Raw genomic sequence first — 21,107 nt, 5'->3', positions numbered from 1 at the left:
AGCTATCAGTGTGTAAAATATTTGAAGAGAGCCCTGGAAATTTTTCTTTTTCTATATAAAAATGACCTTTAGTATGGCCTTTGAAAGGAAAAGCAAAGCAGAAAATTAAACAACAATAATGTATGCAGTGGAATTAAAACACACACACACACACGCACACACACATGCATGCGCACACGTGCACATGTGTACAGCACTTTCCAACTTATATTAACCAGTATTTAATCTTATTTAAAATGTTGTGATTGAAAATATGTATGGGGAATCAGGGAAAATTATTTACAGGGAAATAAATCTAACTTTGTCTTTATTTTAAAGGTGCCATAAAAGCATTTAAAATGCTAAAAATGTAATATAATTGAGCTTTTCATATGTTTACCATTCCAGTATTATTATTATTAAGCTTAAGGATAAGAACAATCCCATTTACATAGTTGTATTTTTGTAAGTGTAATTTCAACATAATATGAACATTTATTAAGAGAACTAGCTATTCTTTTAAAAACTGCTTATGATTGCCATTCTAGTTAGAGTTAGGTGAAATGTCAGGCTAGTTTTGATTTGCATCTCTCTGATTGCCAGTGATGTTGAGCAGTTTTTCATGCATTTATTGGCCATTTGAATTTCTTCTTTTGTGAAGTGTCTATTTAGTTCACTTGCCCATTTTGTTATTGGATGCTTTGTTTTTTTTAGTGTTGAATTTCTTTTGTTCTCTGTATATTCTAGATATTAGTCCTCTATCCGAGGTGTAGGTGGAAAAAATCTCCTCCCATTCTGTTGGCTCTCAATTGAGGTTCTTGACAGTTTCCTTTGCTGAACAGAAGCTCTTCAATTTCATGCAATCCCATGCATTGATTCGCCTTTTGGTTTGTTGTGCCTTTGGGGTCTTGTTCAGAAAGTTTTTTTCTGTGCCTATGTATCGCAGTGTTGGACCTATGCTCTCTTCGAGAAGCCTTGAGCTCTCTGGTCTAATTTCCAAGTCTTTCATCAATCTTGAATTAACTCTTGTGCAGGGTAAAAAAGTGGGATTAATTTCCAATTTTCTGCATATGGTTAACCAGTTTTGACAACACCATTTGTTGAAGAGGCTATCTTTATTCCAGTGTATGTTTTTGGCCCCTTTGCCACAAATCAATTGGCCGAAAGTGTGGGGACTTGTTTCTGGGTCTTCTATTCTGCTCCATTGGTCTATGTATCTGGTTTTGTTTGTTTGTTTGTTTGTTTTTTGCCAGTACTATGCTGTTTTTATTACAATGGCTTTGTAGTATAGTTTAAAGTCAGGTATTATGATTCCTCCTGCATGGTTTTTGTTGCTGAGAACTACTTTTGGTATTCTGGGCGTTTTGTTATTCCAAATAAATTTAAGGACTGATTTTTCTATGTCTGTGAGGAATGATCTTGGTAGTTTAATGGGCATTGTGTTGAATCTGTAGATTCACACACAAAAAAATAATATGTAAAAATATTTTCTTTTCTTTGGAGAAATTTGTTTAAGCTTTAGGAGCCATTTAATTAAATTATTACCTGCTGGAATGACATCTGTTTTTGTCCTAGAAATAAGAAGCATAACTTTCTTTTACATAGGCTTGGTAAATATGTAGAAATGCCAGAAAGCAATAAATATCATCAGCAGATGGACTGAGGCATTTCAATCTCTACACAGTCAGTCTTGTTGTTCTGGGCATAGTTAAATCAATTTTTCTGGATAGATTCCTTTCAAAATTCATTATGTGCAAGGAGGGAATTGGATTGATTTTCTTCCATAGACCTCTTCACATTTTCTCCTTCCAGATACAGGATTAAATTTTGCTTTTAACTGTATGTTTCCTATATAACAAGCAGTAGTTTTAAAATACATATGCAAACAGCAAAGGCACTTGAGTTTGGTAAATATTAGGGTGGATTTTTCCAGGTGTCACCTCTCTGAAGGCTTCTGCTTCCTTCCTAATGATCCTGTGCTTTCTATTCCCTTGGCAAAATTTTTTACATCTGACACATCTCAAGAAGTCCTGGATCATGCCTTTATTTCACTCTTTGGTATCCTTTTTAGGAACTAGATATATTCAATCATCCATGGTACAAATTTGCTAGTGGTCATAAATCTGCAATATTTAGGTACTGATGTTCCTGGACATGTGTTTCTATGTGAAATTGTGAATTACTTAATTAGTAGTAATCTACCTTTATTCATTATTCATGATTTTTAAGTTACATAGCACTGATAAGTAAAACTTAAAACATATGTGTATTAAATATATCTAATTTTATTTTTACCAGAAAAAAAAATATCTAGGGCTGAGGGTATAGAACCTTTGCTCAAATATGCAAGGTGCCAGGTCAATTCTCAGCAACCTCCAAAATCTAGTTTCATCTGTGAAGAAAAGTAACTTACCATGTGTAATTATGGATCAAGAATCAAAGGACACTCTTAATCCCTAAAGATTTATAATTTTAAAACAACAGCAGTTTACATAGGTGTGGAGAGTTTATCAAGACCTTTAATTACAATATTTAGCTTCAGTCATCAACTAAGTATTACAAGCAGTAGACTGTGTCTGACTATTCTCTTTGGAAAATTGAATAAGTGAAAACAATTGTTACACAACATACTACTAGCAAAATGATAATTACCTAAATTTCATACTTTTTAATAATATGGTGTGACTACTTGGAATTTATTATTTATTTGACTGTTAGCAGGCTCCAGATACTGTGCTAGGCTGCAAACATAAAATATAACTGAATCAACTACATTCCAGACTGAACCTGGGAGAAATTCAGGATAAAGAAGAATAGGTCCAATGCACACCTAGAAGAGGATTACAAGCAGGTATTTCAGGAAAGAAAAGTCTTAAATGTTTTAGAAAGAAGTCTGCAATTTCCTGCCCACACAGAATAAATCATATAAATCATCTAATAAGATTTGTCTTTTTTCTATTTTCTTCTTCTCCTTTTCCTCCTCTTCCTCCTCCTCTTCCTCCTCCTCTTCCTCCTCCTCTTCCTCCTCCTCCTCCTCCTCCTCCTCCTCCACCACCTTTTCCTCTTTCTTCTTCTTCTTTTTCCTGGAGATTGATTGAACCCAGGGCCTCACATATGCTAAGAAAGTGCTCTACCATTGAGCTACTTTCTATCCTCTATCATGTAAGATTTTTTTTTGGGGGGGGGGTGATACTGGGGTTCCTGGAAGCCCTTCTACTTCCGGGCTTCACTCCCAGCCCTATTTTATACTTTTTTTTTTTTTCTTTTTTGGAAACAGGATCTCTTAAGCCAGCACGTCTGGCCTCGAACCTGCGCTATCCTCCTGTCTCTGCCTCCCAAGGGAGGGGATTACAAGCGAGCGCCACCACGCTAGGTCAAGTGAGGTGATTAGGTTTCTTTTTGGCAAAATAACTTTTGTGTTCTTCTAGTTACGTTTTTGTAAAGTAACAAACTGTACCACAATTTTGTGGCTTTGACCAATAGCCATCTTGTCATATTTAGTGTTTGATCAGGAATATGGGCAAGTCTCAGTTGGCCAATTCTAGTTGTTTTTTGTTTTTGCAGGTCTGGGGATGGAACCCCAGGGCATTTGACCTCCGAGCTACAACCCCTGCCCTGTTTTTTATTCTTTATTTTGAAACAGTCTCACTGAGTTGTGGAGGGCCTAAGTAGCTGAGGCTGTTCGAGAATAGCGATCCTCCAGTCTCAGCCTCCCAAATGCTGTGGGGTTACAAGCGTGTGCCACCACGCCCAGCTAGCTGGCCAATTCTTTTTCTCCACATGCCATCTATGGTTTGTTCCTGCTGATGATCAGCTGGTGGCTGATCTGCTCTGGAGTACCAAGATAGCTCCACTCATATGTCACTTTTGTTTGAATGCGTGGATGGCATCCTTTTCTAATGGGCTCAGGGATTCTCCACTTGGCTTTCTAACAAGGAAGTTTGACTGATACAGAGAAGAATTCTTGGAGATATGGTATTGAAATAATTGTATTTCACAGTTAGGACTGAAATACAGTATTTGGTTTGGTAGTAAAATACAGTTTATAGGAAGGTGATTGGAATGAGAAGCCTTGTCATTCCCAGAAGCTGAAGAAAATCTGTGTAGAAGTACTAGGGATAAGGGCTTGGGTTTTCATATAAAGTGTTGGAGACTATAACTCCAGAAGAGGAGATAGAGGATAAGCCAAGTTTTATAATAATAATATTATATATTATTATTATTATTATTATTATTATTATTATTGGTCTTGGGATGGAACCCAGGGGCATTTCGACCTCCGAGCTACACCTCCTGCCCTATTTTTTATTATTTATTTTGAAACCGGGTCTCACTGAGTTGCAGAGGGCCTCACTAAGTAGTTGAGGCTGTCCGCAAACTGCGATCCTCCAGTCTCAGCTTCCCAAATGCTGGGATTACAAATGTGCACCACCACGCCCGGTTTACAATTATTTTGAAGACAAGATTTGGTGTATTTCGAATGGAAAACAAACAAGCAAACATAATCATTGGTTTGGTAGTCACTCCACAAAATACATCCACTGGTTCTTTATTGTTAAAAATATATCATTCTTAGTTTATTCAAAATAGTGAAATGAAGTTTTTATCATGAATTATTATATTACTTTTTTGGTGTGTGTGTGTGGTACTGGGGAAACCCAAAGGCTTTCTACCTCCGGGCTATACTCCCAGACCTACTTTATATTTTATTTGGAAACAGGGTCTCACTAAGTTGCTGAGAGCTTCACTAAGTAGCTGAGGCTGGCTTCAAACCTGTGCGATCCTCCTGTCTTGGCCTCCAAGTGTGGGGATTACAAGTGTGCGCCATCATGCCCGGCATTATATTACTTTTAAATGTGCCCCAGAGACATCAGTAGTGAAATAAGAATGAAGAGATAAAAACAAAATAATGTGGAAGGCTGATTGGAGGCAAAAAAAAAAAAAAAAAAAAAAAAAAACCAAACAGTGAATGTATTATGGAAACAAAGAAGAAATGGGAAAAAGCAGAATTCATGTTGGTAAAGTAATAATATTTGACATTTTAATATTGAAGTACAAGGCGAATTTTACAATTTTTTATGTGTAATTGTAATAAACTAGCTTTTAATGGTGTTACTTATATAGAAGTTCTATTTAATGTTGTACATATAGTATCTTTGTGAATATTACATTTTCATGCTTTTTGCCTGACATTTAATTTCATATCAACATTGCTTTTATGTGCCATTGAAAGTCTTTTTATTTATAATATTTCTGTTCATAAATAGAATATAAACAACATATGATGTGCTCAATGCAGGTTTAGTAATTTGCTTAGTTGTTTTAATTTAATTGAAATTATTAGCATGCATATATGTAAATTTGTAATAAAGTTACCTTCTCCATGTCATAATGTCAAACAGATATAATACATTGTTATACCATTTTTTTGTTTCTTCTTATTCAGAAATACTTTTTATAAAAAAGTTAATAGTTATTATCATTAACATACTTGAAATAAGACATTTGTGGAAAAAACTTGAATTTATACATGTAAAATAAGCATTTTATCACTTTAGGTAAAAAAATATTTTTACATCAATGGAAAATCTAGAAGAAAATACTATCCTTGTTTAGCTTTGGATGTACACATATTGAGGAATATGACATGTTACAAGTTAGAATATACAATAAAATCTTGGGCAATTTGTTTCTTTTCTTATGTTTAGATAATTTCATTAAATCATTTTAGTTTTGATTTTGTCATCAGTTATCAATAAATTTTTTAAATCTATTTTTTTAGCCTCAGTACACATGATTTTTTTCTTATACAGTTACTAACACTAATTTATATCACTATATTATTTGGGGTTAAATCAGCAATTTTATTTTTTTATTTTTAATGTGCTCTAAGAGTTTGGAAGCTAAGTACTAACATTTTATACTTGAATCTTGTTATGATTTGGATTTAAACTGTCCCCCAAACTTTTGTATTGAAAGCATGTTTCTACTGTAGCAAGGTTTAGAGACAGAGCATTGATGGAAAAGGCCAGGCATTGGGGGTGTGATTTTAAGGACTATATATGTCCCTGGGCCTTCTTCCCCACTCTGTTTTTCTGGTCTCCATGATGTGAAGCAACATTTTTCTGTCATATACTCTTCCACCATTGCGATTTCTGCCTCTTTACCAGCACTTTAGCTGAATTCTCTGAAACTGAGCCACAGCAAACTTTTTCTCCTCTAAGTTGTTCTTGTCACATATTTTGGTCATAGAGACAAGAAAGATGACCAAAACAGATCTTACCCTTGGATATTATTTTTGTGATACTGCGGATGGGAACCTGGGGCATTCTACCTCCAAGCTACACCCCAGCCCTATTTTGTATTCTTTATTTTGATAAAGGGCCTCTCTGAGTTGCAAAGGGCCTCACTAAGTAGCTAAGGCTGTCCACGAACCGAACTGTGATCTCCCAAGTGCTGGGATGAGAAGCATGAGACACTACACCCTGCTTATTCTTGGATATTTAAGGATCAGATTTTGTAGAATTTTTTAATATATATTGGAACGTTCATATGATGTATATTACCTAACTATGCATCAAATTTTTAAATAAACACAAACATACTCTACAAATACGTTTATCTTAGATGATCCAGCTAATGATTTTTAAAATTTTTGTACTTTTATTTGTGAATCATGGTCTTATAACTTCATATCATAATGTAGTTCATAATGGAAGTGGCATGCATACACAGAACAGTTGTTAGTTTTCCCGTCTTTCCCCCAACTCTCTCATTCCCCAAACTAGATATAATGACTGACATTGGTATTTTCACATATACATAGTATCAATGGAAGTGTTTCCTTCATTATTTCTCCCTCTCCTGCTCTCACCTAGACAACAACTCTCACTCCAAAGGAGTTTGTCCTCCACTGCCTAAAGTGTTTCTTGTATGCATCTTGATTACTCGCTAGCTTCCACATATGAAAGAAAACATATGGACCTTCCCTATCTGTGACTTGCTAATCTTACTTAATGTTCTCCAGGTTCACCCATTTTCTTACAAATAACATAATTTTGAACTCCTTTATTGCTAAGTAGAATTCCATTGTGTATATATCTTATAATTGTGTAATGTATTCATCTGTGTAATGTATTCATCTGAACACCTGAGTTGGTTCCATACATAATTTGGCTATTGTGGATTGTACTGCTATCAACATGGATGTGCATGTATTATGATAATATTTTAATTTCAATCTCTTTGGAAAGATACCCAGTAATGGTATAGCTGGATCATATGGCAGATCTAATCCCAGTTTTCTGAGGAATCTCCACGCTGATCTGTATAGCCACTGCACTAATTTGAAATCTCACCAAGAGTGTAGAAGAGTTCCTAGTTCACCACATCCTCACCAGTATTTATTGTTGATTGACTTCTTGACAATTAATTTGGCTATTATAAGATGCGGTGCTATAAACATGGCTATGCATGTATTACTATGATTTTTTAAATTTCAGTCTCTTTGGAAAGTACCGAGGAGTGAATTAAGATACCTGGATTATATAGTGAATCTTTTTCCAATTTCCTGAGGAATCTCCACACTGATCTCGATAGTGGCTGAACTAATTTGCAATTCTAGTAGAAGAGTTTCTATTTCCCCACATTTTTGCCAGAATTTACTGTTGTTTGACTTCTTGATGATTGCCATTCTGATTGGGGTTAGATGGAATCTCAGTATAATTTTGATTTTCATCTTCCTAATTTCTAATGACGTTCACATTTGTTTACATATTTATTGGCCATTTGTAGTTCTATTTTTGTGAAGTGTCTATTTAGTTCACTTACCCATTTTCTGATAGGATTATTTTTAATATAAAGTATTTAAAATACTTGGTATACTCTAGATATTAGTCCTCTATCAGAGGAGTAACTGGCAAAGATCTCTCATTTTGCCGACTCTCTTTAGGCTTTTGATGGTTTCCTTTGATGAACAGAAACTTTAATTTAATTCCATTCCATTTAATAATTTTTATTTTGATGTCCTCAGTTTTGAGCTCTTATGGAAGAAGTTTCTATTAGAGTATTGGACCTATGCCTCCCTCTAGTAATTTAAGAGTCTCTGGTTTAATTTTCAGGTCTCTGATTTATATCTGATTCATGTGCAGGGAGAGAAGTAGGGATTTAATTCCATTTTTCTACAAATAGATAACCACTTTCCCAATACCATTTGTTGAAAAGGCTGTCTTTTCCCCAACATTTTGTTTGGCACCTTTGTCAATAATCAGTTGTCTATATGTGGATTTGTTTCTGTATCTTTTATTATGTTCCATTGGTCTATGTGTCTGTTCTTTGTGCCAATATCATGATTTTTGGGTAAGAGCTAATTGAGTGATGTGTGCATATATGTTTCCAGTATCTTTTACCTCATTAAGATGTATGATTACAATGCATCAATAAAAAATTAATATAGCTCTGTAGTATAATTTGAAGTCAGGTATTGTGATGCCTTCTGCATGGCTTTTATTGCCAAGAATTACTTTGGCTGTTCTGGATCTTTTGTTTTTCCATATGAAATTCATGACTGATTTTTATAGCTCTGTGAAGAATGACATACCCACTAAATAATTATATTATTGTTATATATAAATATGTTTCTTAATGGCATTTGAAAGGAACAACTATGAAAAGTAAAATGCTGCAGAAAACAAAAGGTACAGAGTCTAAATTTATTATGAGTCTCAAATAGTCTTCTATGTTATGATTTTAGAAAACATTGCAATATAAATTTTAAAATACAGCCATTCCAGTTTGCAGAAACCTTTTGCTACTTTTTGAAAAGTAAAAATATTTAAAAATTAAACCAATAAAATGCCTTTGACATTGTGCATAAAGTAATGCTTCGTGGTCACAGGTAGATAAAAGCATCATCTGTCTGTTCCTGGAATAGATAAAAGTCATAGTCAAAAGCAGCAATTTAAGATCACTCACACTGGGAATAAAAATTGCAATGTGTCTATCAAACTAAGAGGCTCTTCTTGGCAGATAGCTCTTGGAGCCAAGTGGTAAGTGTATTGATGTATTAACTCTTGACACCTTCAAAACCCTCTTAGGCCAGTGCAAAGCACACATATTAGGGAGAGGGACAGGATGGACCAAAGGATTTTAATGACTGAAAACACGTCAATAGTAAGTTGAATGCATACTGTATTTGTCATCTTCTGAGCAGTGTTTGTTTGTTCTTTGTCCTCTCAGTAAAAGGAGAAAAGAGAAATGTTGAAAGTGTTGCTAAGAAGAGAAGAGACCATAAAGTAGACGTTGTGATCTTTTCCTTGGAGTACCATGCTTGGAAACGATTCTCTTATTCAAACTTGTAGTGTCAGGCAACATAGATATCAGCCAGGGGCAGTGGAGAATGAATAACCAGGAATCTTTAGGTACTGAAGTTGCAGCCCCCAAAGATCTAAGATTCAAGGCAAGACCATTAAAATTGAATGTATATAGAGACTCCTGACCCCTGTTCATACCAGAGTTAATTCCAGTAAAATCTCTGTATTTATGAGTCATGCTAACTCTTGGAATTCTTAGCCTGAATGTTTTAACGTTTAAAAGTGGGTTTTAGATTTGGAAAGGCTAGGTCTGATTTCCTATCTTTTTCATCTGCTGGCTATGAGTACACAAATGACTTAGCCACTAAGCCTCACATATCCTCATCTGTGTAAATAGGGTATTTATAATACTTAACATATAGGGTTGTTTGATTAAATTATATAATGCATGAAAAACTCTATCCTTATATTAAGTCCTGGCTCAATAATAACCTATTAACATTTTATTTTGGATATAACATGGGGACATTGTGAATTCTATTTGTGAAAATCCAAGTGTAATAGATAAGATGGAGACTTCTAGATTTGTCTTACTAGAGTATACTCTCTCCCCAACATAGAAATCTACAACTTGGAGAAGGAATAACTTGGAAAAAATAAAATTAAAAGGCTATCTTTCAACTAAAACTAAGAGCCGTGTGCACAAACAAATGGGATCAGCTGAGGACAGATAAAACTTAAGAAGCCCTTGTGAAAATTCTCTTTGCCCTCACTACAGTGAATCTTGCAATTATATCAAAACTCAGTTATAGTGGATTTCTTTTGTCATAATGTAAGAATGTTTTTCCTCCACTGTTCTGTACTTTGTACATTTTGTGGTTATTTTTAATCTCCTATATGTACATTTCTAGTATAAGCCACTTCAAATCCTTTTGTTTTATTTATTTATTTATTTTTGTAGTACCAAAGATTAAACTCAGGGACATTCTACCCCTGAGCTGTACCACCAGCTATTTTTGTTGTTGTTGTTGTTGTTGTTTGTTTTGTTTCTTGTTTGTTGAAACAGTTTCACTAGTTTGCTGAGAGTCTCATTATACTGCTGAGGCTGTCCTCCAACTTTTTTTCCTCCTGTTTCAGCCTCCCAAATATTGGGATTACAGGTATGACCCATCATGTCCAGCTTTAAATACTTTGAAAATCGAATGGATATAAATTTTGTGGAAGTAAATGATTACTTCTAGATACTTATACTATAAATAAAAATGACAATTAGTCAATAAGAGACCTATAGTCTAGGTAGAGTCAGACACCACAAAAAGATCAGGAAGGAAATAATCCATGGCAAGAATAATAACTATTTACACACCTCAAAATCAAGAGAGAATCTCCCAGGAGAAATATCCTAGTCAAGCTACCAGTTCTGGACATTCTTTTTTTTTTTTTTTTTTTTTTTGGTGGTACTGGGGTTCCTGGAAACCCTTTTACCTTCTAGCTACACTCCCAGACCTATTTTATATATTATTTGGAAGCAGGGTCTCTTAAACCAGCAAGGACTGGCTTCGAACCTGTCTGATCCTCCTGTCTCTGCTCCCAAGCACGGGAATTCCAAGCATGTGCCGCCACGTCCGGCCTGGACATTCATTTTAATTCATTATTCTATTTGCCAGATTCAGAATTGAACTATGTTATTCTGATGTTGAAAACCTTGCCACAAATACAGATTAATGGGCTCAATTAACCTTCTAGTTTGAGTGTGTTACACAAATTGCATATGCAACTGGTTCCAGAAGACAGGCCAGACTACTGGAAAACCTGGAAGGTGATCAGGCATATGTAAGTGATCTAAAACAAATTTATACAAACTGAAGCCGGGCGTGGTGGTGCACGCTTGTAATCCCAGTGTGTGGGAGGCTGAGACCAGAGGATCACGGTTCACAGACAGCCTCAGCTACTTAGTGAGGCCCTCTGCAACTCAGTGAGACCTGGTTTCAAAATAAAGAATAAAAAATAGGGCAGGGGCTGTAGCTCAGAGGTAGCATGCCCGTGGGTTCCATCCCCACATCTGCAAAACAAACAAACAAAAAACAAAAAAAACAAAAACAAATTTATACAAACTGGCAGGATGGCATCAAATAATTTTTTTCAACTGGTTTTGACTGCATTTTTCAATTTATATCTCATTAATTTGCAGTCCTGTAAGCAACCTTTTATAAATATCATCTAGTGATCAAAGTTACTCAGAGTTAAGGTTTAGTTTTATCATCTCCAGTGTTGCTTCTCTGCCTAAAATGTTGTTTATTCAGTTAATGAAACATGAACAACAAATTATTCTTTTATGAGGATGATGTATAAAATTGCAATCAAATGAAGAATTGTTCATTAATTTATAGACATTATAGCAATTGACAAGGCCATTTGAAAAAAGCACAGATAAAAAAAAAGCTCATTATATTGAAAAATTAAGTCATAAACAGAGTTTTCTTTTTTCTTTTCTTTTCTTTTTTTTTTTTTTTTTTTTTGGTGGTACTGGGGTACCTGGAAGCCCTTCTACCTCTGGGCTACACTCCCAGACCTATTTTATATTTTTGAAACAGGGTCTCTTACGCCAGCGTGGCTGGTTTCGAACCAGTGCGATCCTCCTGTCTCCGCCTCCCAAGCGAGGGGATTACAAGCGTGCGCCACCACGCCCGGCCATAAACAGAGTTTTCTGAGTTACTGTTTTTATAGATTTTTTTTTTTTGCCCTGCTCTCAAGTTGACAACATTAAAGCATTCAACAACAAAAAGTTAATGCCATAAACATGGATTTTATTTATACAAACTAGATTCATAACTAGAAATCTTATGTCAAATGTTTTTAATCTATAAGGAATATTCTTAAACTTAGATTTAAAAATTATTCAGTGTACTAATATTGTTTATAGTATGGTATCTAAATTAATACTACATGAAGGTGCATAATGAATGCCTTTTGATAATGCATTGACATTTTTAAGAAAGGCCTTTGCCTCAAGTCAATCCACTCAAACCAGTGATTTGACATTCACAGCTTTGGGAAGCACTGCATGAATATTTTTCTTATTGTACATAAAGATTCAATCATAGAACTGTCATAGGAAATTGAGATTCTGTCTTATGTTTTAAAGTTAATCTGTTAGAGTCATTTATTTAGTTTACTTTTAGAATAACTTTTATAAGCAGGAAAGACTTGGGACGTCTTCCTAATTCTAAGATCTGCACAGTCATAGTTTTACAGTGTTTCAGTTAAAATACAATCAATAAGTCTACATCTATGACAAACATGGTGTTCTATAATAAATATATATAACTTATTTTTATGATTACATACCACTAATCCCTAGAATTATTAAAAGGAACTATTTAATGCCGGGCGTGGTGGCGCACGCTTGTAGTCCCCGCGCTTGGGAGGCAGAGACAGGAGGATCGCGCGGGTTCGAAGCCAGCCGTGCTGGCTTCAGAGACCCAGTTTCCAAGTAAAAAATATAAAAATAGGTTTGGGAGTGTCGCCCAGAGGTAGAAGGGCTCCATCCACAGTACCACCAAATAAATAAATAAATAAATAAATAAATAAATAAATAAATAAGGGATCTATTTAGTATTATTGAAAATCTCTTATTCTTTTATGCAAAGAGAATATAAAGAAATTCAACTCTAGAATAAAAAGATGTAGAATAGGTGGTTTTAAGCCAAAAATGTTTATGTAAACATTAACCAAACATATCTCTTATCAGAATCCTATAAAATAAATAAAAAGATGGAATGCTTTACATAATCAAAAGCATTTAGGCACACAGGTGTGTTTCTCATTATCTCTAGGTCTTGGTAATTAAAACTTGAGGTCTCTGATCATATTTTAAGTTAATTAAGGCTGTGTTTTAAAGCCATAAGATCTAAATATTTCTATTTTCTTAGAATCCATAGAATTTCTAGAGTATTATGTTGGTTGGTTACAATGTGTTAAGTTGTGTTTTGAGCCTTTTAGATAAATCAATCTCAATTATTTTTCATAATTCACAAGTCTAGTGTTATTATTTTATTTTACGAATATGGATTTTAAACATAAATACATCAGCTTGCTTAAATTACATAGTAGATTGACGATTTGTACCTGGTGGTCTCGCTAAATTATTTATTAATTTGGAAAATCATAAAGTAAGAACTTTCATGAAATAAATTATATCATGCCAGGTGTGGTAGCACACACCTGCAATCCCAATACTTAGGAGGTTGAGATGGCAGGATTGCAGGTTCGAGGCCAACTTCAGCACCTTATCAAGACCCTGTTTTAAAATAAAAACATTAAAAGGCCTAGGGGTATAGCTTAGAGGTAGAATGCCCCTGTGTTCAATCTTCAGTGCCATAAAAAAATACGATTGTGATTGAAGAGTAAAAATGAAATAGTGTTGTGAACACACTTCGAAGTGACATTAATAATACATAAGATATTAAATAAAACTTTTAACATGTATTTATTACCTAAAATAATTGTTAGCTATTGCATTAGACTAGGTTGGTAACAGCTACAGAGTGTATTTTGCATATTAAAATATTTAGCCTATTAGCATATTTTCTTTTATTTTAATATAATATGCTTACTTTTTAGCTAATTAGAATGTGTGAAAGAAATAGCATTCAGAAGCATCAGTTTAACAGGTCATGTTTGAGCATGCCAGTAACCCAAGAATTACAAGCTGAGACAGGAGGACCACAGCTTTGAAGCCAGCCTCAGAAATTTAGCAGGATCCTGTTCCCAAATAAAAATAAAATAGGACTGGGCATGTAGCTCGGAGGTAGTATGCCTTTGAGTTCAATTCTTGGCACCACCAAAAAGAGAAAAAAAATGTTTTTATACTATTCATATATCTCATATGGATGCAAATTTCATTTTTATTAATCTAAACCTGCCATTGTCTAGAAAAATACTTTTCAATTCAACTTGTATCTACTTTATTTTTCCTTTTAGAGGGATAAATATATATAGAAGATATATGTTTTAGTATACTGAATTTTAAAAACGACAGTCTTACTTTTCAATTCAACTTGTATCTGCTTTATGTTTTCTTTTAGAGGGATAAATGTATATAGAAGATATATGCTTTAGTATATTGAATTTTAAAAACGACAGTCTTACTGTGTCCAAGAATTTTATCTAAGTGAATAGAGATTTTTTAAAAGAGGAAGAATATATTATAATTTTCACAAGATTGGATTTTTTAAGAAATATCAACTGTATCAATATAGATATTAAGGGTGTTATAGGTATTTTCATTACAAGAAATATCACAAGTTTTTATGACCTCAACTTTATCAAAGTGAATGCTTTCAGATAAAGATTTGTGTGGTATATCTAGAATCTCCTGCATGTATTTTTATTTTATTTATTTATTTATTTATTTAGTGGTCCTGGGTGTGGAACCCAGGGGCTTTCTACATCCGGGCTATACTTCCAGACCTATTTTCTTATTTTATTTGGAAACAGGGTCTCACTAAGTTACTGAGAGCCTCACTAAGTAGCTGAAACTAGCTTTGAACCTGTGTGATCCTACTGTCTCAGACTCCCAAGCACTGGGATTACAAGTGTGTGTCACCATGCCTGGCTGCTGCATGTTTTTGTTTTGGGTTTTTTTTTGCGGGTCTGGGGATAGAACCCAGGGGCATTCTACCTCCGAGCTACACCCCCTGCCCTATTTTTTATTCTTTATTTTGAAACCGGGTTTCACTGAGTTGCAGAGGGCCTCACTAAGTAGCTGAGGCTGTCCGCGAACCGCGATCCTCCTGTCTCAGCCTCCGGAATGCTGGGATTACAAGCGTGCGCCACCACGCCCGGCTTGCTGCATGCATTTTTAAATCACTGACATGTAGAAGCCTTAAAGTAGTATGTCAATTTAAGCAAATCATATGTATCAATAATAAAAAATGTAAAGTTTGAATGATATTTATATCATCACATCTAAGACATTTCTAATATGTCTCTTTATAATAGAACATTTTCATATACTTGAAAATTTGAAAGTCCTGGTACAAACAAATGTTATATTTTATTTACTTGTCTTATATACCATAAGTTTAAAGATAGCTACATTTTCTGTGGGACTCAGGGAATAATTTATGTTATCTCAAAAATCAAATATATTATTGGTTTTGATTAACAGTATTCAAAATAAAAATAATGATTATATTACCAAAGTTTTATTTATTTGGTAGTTTATTACTTGACATATTTTTATTAATTATGTATATATAAAACATATAATATCTATAGTATAACACATATTTATGTGTAGGGTTTACATATATATAAAGTAAAATATAGAGCTAAAATATGTATTAAATTTTTTCAATAAGCCTATGATATTTTCCATAAAATAAAAATTAAAAAATAGTCTACTAAATTATATGCATCTATACTTACATATCTATTTATAAAATATACTTTATGTGTGCATATTAATATAGATATATAATATATAATTGCTTTTGCCAAATAAGTAAAATGCTTCATTATATCAATTATTATTTATTCATTTCCTTGGCAATTTTCCCGAAATATTTGGAATTTTGTACTCTCAAGTGACTTTATCTACCTTTGACCCAGAGAGTCCGCTCCTGGAAGATAGAATACCCTGAAAATTTATTAATGTGTAATGAGTCCAGAATTGGTAGTAAGAGTGTCAGGGAGATATCCATCATGTTGAGGAGTTAATATCTGTATCCACATTACAATCTAATTGATGGCTCTGTCTCTTGTTTGAAAAGCGTTAAATTGCTGATGTACATGTGATGGAATGGCTCTTGTCATGCTGGAGATGAAACCTTCCTCCTCACTGCAGTTGTTTTTTAAATGATTTGTAGAGAAATGACTTTGAACATTTGTATTAGAGGTCAGAAGTAGAAATGTCATATTTCTGTAGTAATTGTTATATACCAAGTCTTCCTTAAATAGAAACCATGCTATAACATTGATTTTTATAAGACTTTAGAGACTCTGATTCATTAAAATGAGAGAAAAAATGATTGATAATTACTTTGAAACAGTGTCTTAAAAATTAGTAGTATATAAGCTGAAAATTTAAAGAAGTAAATATATTATGCCAAGATAGTAGCAAATTTACTAATATTTAAGTCAAGGAAGAAAAAAATTGTTCATTGATAGAAAACTACAGTTAATAATGCACACTGAAATAAATTGGTTTGTGAGATACATAACATTAGTTTACTACCAACTTTGTAGTCATAGTTTTATAAAACCACAAATCACTTTACTGAACATATACCTACACAGTACTTTTCTCAGTCTAGCTAGGGTTCTTCCATTTTGGATCTCAGTTTCTTCTTCTGAAAAATGACCAGAGTTAAAACCATGAATTTTAGAAATCCTTTGTTCTACCACCTTCAGATTTAATATGCATATATCATTTCATATTTATGTTAAACATTTTATTTAAAACAAGTATGGTTTGGTTTCTTCTGTGAAATCAGCCACTATTTAACCTACTTGAATAGATATCATTAACTCCACGTTACTATTTATTTCTTTGCTTATCCACACATGAACAGAAAACAGAATTTAAATGTTTTACTCTCTTGAATCACATTGGAAACAAGGTCAAATTAGAAAAGAGTCAGCAAGGGAAGGACTGTGAGGTAGGGAAAAAGAAAGTATATAAAACCATTCTTGATGGCCTAATACCTGTAGAATGACAGTTATATAACTGTTAAATAACATACCATATTTATTTTCTTTATGAAGAAAAAGTGTAAAGGAAAAAGAAACTAAACAATTTTTAGTGTGTGAATAGTTGATAGTATTATTCTCCTCTTAAAAAAAAAAAAAAATTAGCCAGGCATTGATAGCACATGCCTGTAATCCCAACTACTTGGGAAGCTGAGGGAGAAGGATCATGAGTTCAAGGTCAGGATGGAAAACTTGGGGGGGGGGATTCTGTCTCAAATTAAAAAAAAAATGGGGATAGGATGTAGCTTCATGGTAGAGTGTTCCTGGGCAATCCCAGTACTGCATAAATAAGCAATAAAATCAAAAAATAAAAATGAACTAGAGGCGTAGCTCTGTTGCTGTTGGGTTCCATCTCAGTATTGTGGCGGGGGGGGGGGGAACAGAAAGATTGCTTCTAACTTAACTTATATAGCTTACCCAACATTCAGTGAATGCTTTAGATGCACTATCTCAACTAATCCTACTGCTAACCCTATGAGGCTTATGAAGTGCATATTATTATCATGCCCACTTCCCAGAATGGGATTGCAGAGAAGTTAACCCTTTGGCCTAATGTCACCCTTTCCAGCTTTTTCTTAGAATCTCTGGCACTGTACTTCATCCTTAGGCATCATATACCATTCTAGGTTTATTAAATCGGTCATTCTCATTTCCTCTGTTTGTAAATTTCTTCTTCCTGTGTGTCCTCTTCTCACATTCCTACTCTTCTGCCAAAAGCAATTCAGAGATTACTTTCTTAAAGAATCTTTTTCCATGTTTTCTGTTAGAATCAACCTCCCTTAAGTTATATCCTGAAATTGTGCATATTTTATTTGACTTCCTTTTTTTTAATGTATTCTTCTCTTTGGATTGGACTGGATTGTTTGAGTCAATCAGATCTCTCTCAGGATTGCTCTCTACTTGGGGGGCAGAGATGTATTTAACTTGTCTTTTTCAGCCTCTCCAAATGCCTGACATGCATGAGATACTCATTTTTATCAAGTCAACTTTATTTTTATTTTTATTTTTATTTTTTAGTGGTACTGGGGTTCCTGGAAGCCCTTCTATCTCCGGGCTACACTCCTAGATCTATTTTATTTTTGGAAACAGGGTCTCTTAAGCCAGCAAAGCTGGCTTCAAACCTGTGCAATCCTCCTGTTTCCGCCTCCCAAGTGCGAGGATTACAAGCGTGCGCCACCACGCCCGGCTTTATCAAATCAACTTTAGATAAGATTGAACCCCAGATAATAGAGTACCATATGAAAATTCTACTCAGAATTAAAATTATTTTGAAAGTTGGTGTCTCATTATATTTGAAATGAGAAATTCAGCATTTTAATTATATGGGTGTCTGCCATATTTCTGTGTATAATGCTATTTCCTTTTATGAAGTCTTTGTATCATTTTATTAGAGTTTACTTGTCAATCACTAGCTCTAAGGCAATTAGCTAATCAATTATCAGTTGAGGTCTGTTCTTTATCTACCTCAGTGGGATACACAGAAAAATCATAAAGCATAGAGAGAGACCTTAGAATCCAGCTGGGTGACAAATCTAATACACAAAAATTTAAGTATAAATACTCTTAATCTGTGACCATAATACATCAGTGGTTTGCTTAATACAGACTTAAGACCACTTGCAGTTAATTAGCCCAGTTATCCTAATGCCACTCTGCAGGAAACAACAAACTCATCCAAAATGTGTAAAAGAGAAAAACCTCTATCTGCTATTCCAGCTGTAAGGTTATGAAACCAAACTCTCCTGGGCTGGCAAAAGGCTTCCTCTTTGGATGGATGCCATCCAGGACCTTTATTTAAAACTCACTGAGCCAGGCCAATTCATATCACTAATTCTTTAGAACATCTTAGTCCTGTCTTAAAATTTGCCACTTCTCCTAGTAGATTGTGTCTATGTAATATATCATATTTTGCTTCTTATATTTCTGTTTTGTTTATAATTTTTGTACTGGTGATTGAACCTGGGGTCATCTACCTCTGAGATACACTCCCAGCCCTTTTTAAATTTTCTTTTAAAACCGGATCTTGCTAAGTAGTGGAGGGTTTTGCTAAGTTGCTGAGGTTGTCCTGTAAGCTGACGTCCTCCTGTTTCAGCTTCTCAAGTATGGGATTACAGACATGCAGCTTTACTATATTTCTGCTTTTGTTGTTGTTGTTCCTTATTTTTGTGATACTGATGATTGAACCCAGGTTCTTATGCATGCTAGGCAACTATTCTACAACTGAGATACATCCCCAGCCTGTTGTTTTTTTTTTTTTCTCTTAGTTTGAAACAATCTTGATAAGATCCAAACTCATGATCCTTCTATCTCAGCCTCCTAAGAAAATGGGATTAGAAACCTGCACCACAGCACCTAATTCTATTTCCATAGAGTTGCTACTCATTTAATTGTTCTGTCTATTCTTATCTTGGATCTGTCTTTTTAAAATTAGGACTGATAAACTAAGACAGAAGAATCCCAAGTTTGAGGCCAGCCTCAGCAAATTAGTGAGAAACTGTTTAAGCCAAACAAACAAGCAAGCAAGCAAGCAAGCAAGCAAACAAACAAACAAACAAACAAACAGGGTTAGAGGTACAACCCAGAGGTAGAATGTCCCTGAGTTTAATCCCCAGTGCTAAACAAATGATTAAATAAATAAATAAATACATAAAATTTAAAAAATTAGTGCCAATAATGTAATTATACAATGCTCTTTTGTCTTTTTTTCCCTTAACATACCCAGTCACTATAGTATTAGTTTTGCTGTTAAATTTTTAAGTTGTTTTGAAATATGTAAGTTAAGTTTTACTTTCATTGTAATACATTATCGTCCAATGTATTCTGGGCTTTTGTTATTTTCCTGAAATTCAAAGGTTAACTGCATATATATATATATATATATATATATATATATATATCTGTACAAATATTTTAACTGCATATATATATAAAAGGTTAACTGCATATATATATATATATATATATATATATATATATATATATATATATGTACAAATATTTTCTTATTGCTCTTCCACTAGGTGCCATCTACTTTTATTTTCTTATCTTCCTTTCCTATAGTATTTTCAACAACAAAGTGTAATTAAACAGTTATCTCAAATATGATGTTATGAGTTTAAAATGTATTTCTTTTTATTATGATCATTGAAGTTTTATGGATACCAAATGGTTTAATGGTTGCTTATTTGTCTTTACCTTTATAAGAAACTTTTTAAGAAAATAATTTTCTTACCTTCTTATTTTTATAGGTAAAAAGATGGCCTATCAGAGAGTCAGTGCAGATCAAAGAGCATTAGGACATTCACAGTACTTGGACAATGATGACCTTCAAACCACTACTCTTGACTTAGAGTGGGATATGGAGAAAGAGCTGGAGGAGCCTGGTTTTGATCAGTTCCAGCTAAATAGTTCTGAGAACCAGAATCTGGGGCACTCAGAGACTGTGGACCTAAATCTGGATTCCATTCAGCCAGCAACTTCACCCAAAGGACGGTTCCAGAGACTTCTAGAAGAATCTGACTATGTTACCCATTATACACTATCTGCCTCAAACAGCAAGCACCAGAATGTCTGCTACCTTTTAAAAATACTATGCACAGCCACCGTTTTATTTATTTTTGGAATTTTGATAGGTTATTATTCACATACAAATTATCCTTCAGATGCCACATCTTCAGGAATGACCAATCTTCAGTTGTACCAGGAGATTCTCAAGACAATTCAAGCAGAAGATATTAAGAAGTCATTCAGGTAATTTAGAAGAAATGGATGTTGGTTGAGATGCCATTCCTGGGAACGTCTCATCAGGGATATTGAACTGGGTATTTTGCCAAGGTTAAAATCAGCTTTACAAATTAAGAAACATAACTTACCAGTACACCCAGAATAGAAACATTTTAGAGGGGGTACATGTGTTCAGGTTTATGGTATTACAATACAAATTTATCATTTTTTTAATGAATTAATATTAACATCATGATTACAATGGAGACCAAAGGACCCTAGCCAGTGCAGTCTCTCCCTCTTGGGAGGCCCAGTTAGGTCAAGTTAAAATGCACATAT

At 34.1% G+C, this 21,107-nt stretch overlaps 1 protein-coding gene across 1 annotated transcript in view; it reads left to right on the top strand.

The window, feature by feature from the left end:
• The window catches only part of NAALADL2 (N-acetylated alpha-linked acidic dipeptidase like 2), a gene marked incomplete at its 3' end in the record, with an annotated part of 975,844 nt that overhangs the window by 200,218 nt on the left and 754,519 nt on the right, over positions 1-21,107 (top strand). Inside the window, exon 2 of the mRNA XM_080695918.1 lies at positions 20,294-20,795. Coding sequence (XP_080552044.1) covers positions 20,294-20,795 — 502 coding nt within the window. The remainder of the gene's footprint in view (positions 1-20,293; positions 20,796-21,107) is intronic.

This window comes from Muscardinus avellanarius, assembly GCF_963383645.1.
Source record: "Muscardinus avellanarius genome assembly, chromosome: 5".
In the NCBI taxonomy this organism is placed as follows: Eukaryota; Metazoa; Chordata; class Mammalia; order Rodentia; family Gliridae; genus Muscardinus; species Muscardinus avellanarius.
The sequence above is the reverse complement of the archived record's forward strand: the minus strand, read 5'-3'. Positions and strand labels throughout refer to the sequence as shown.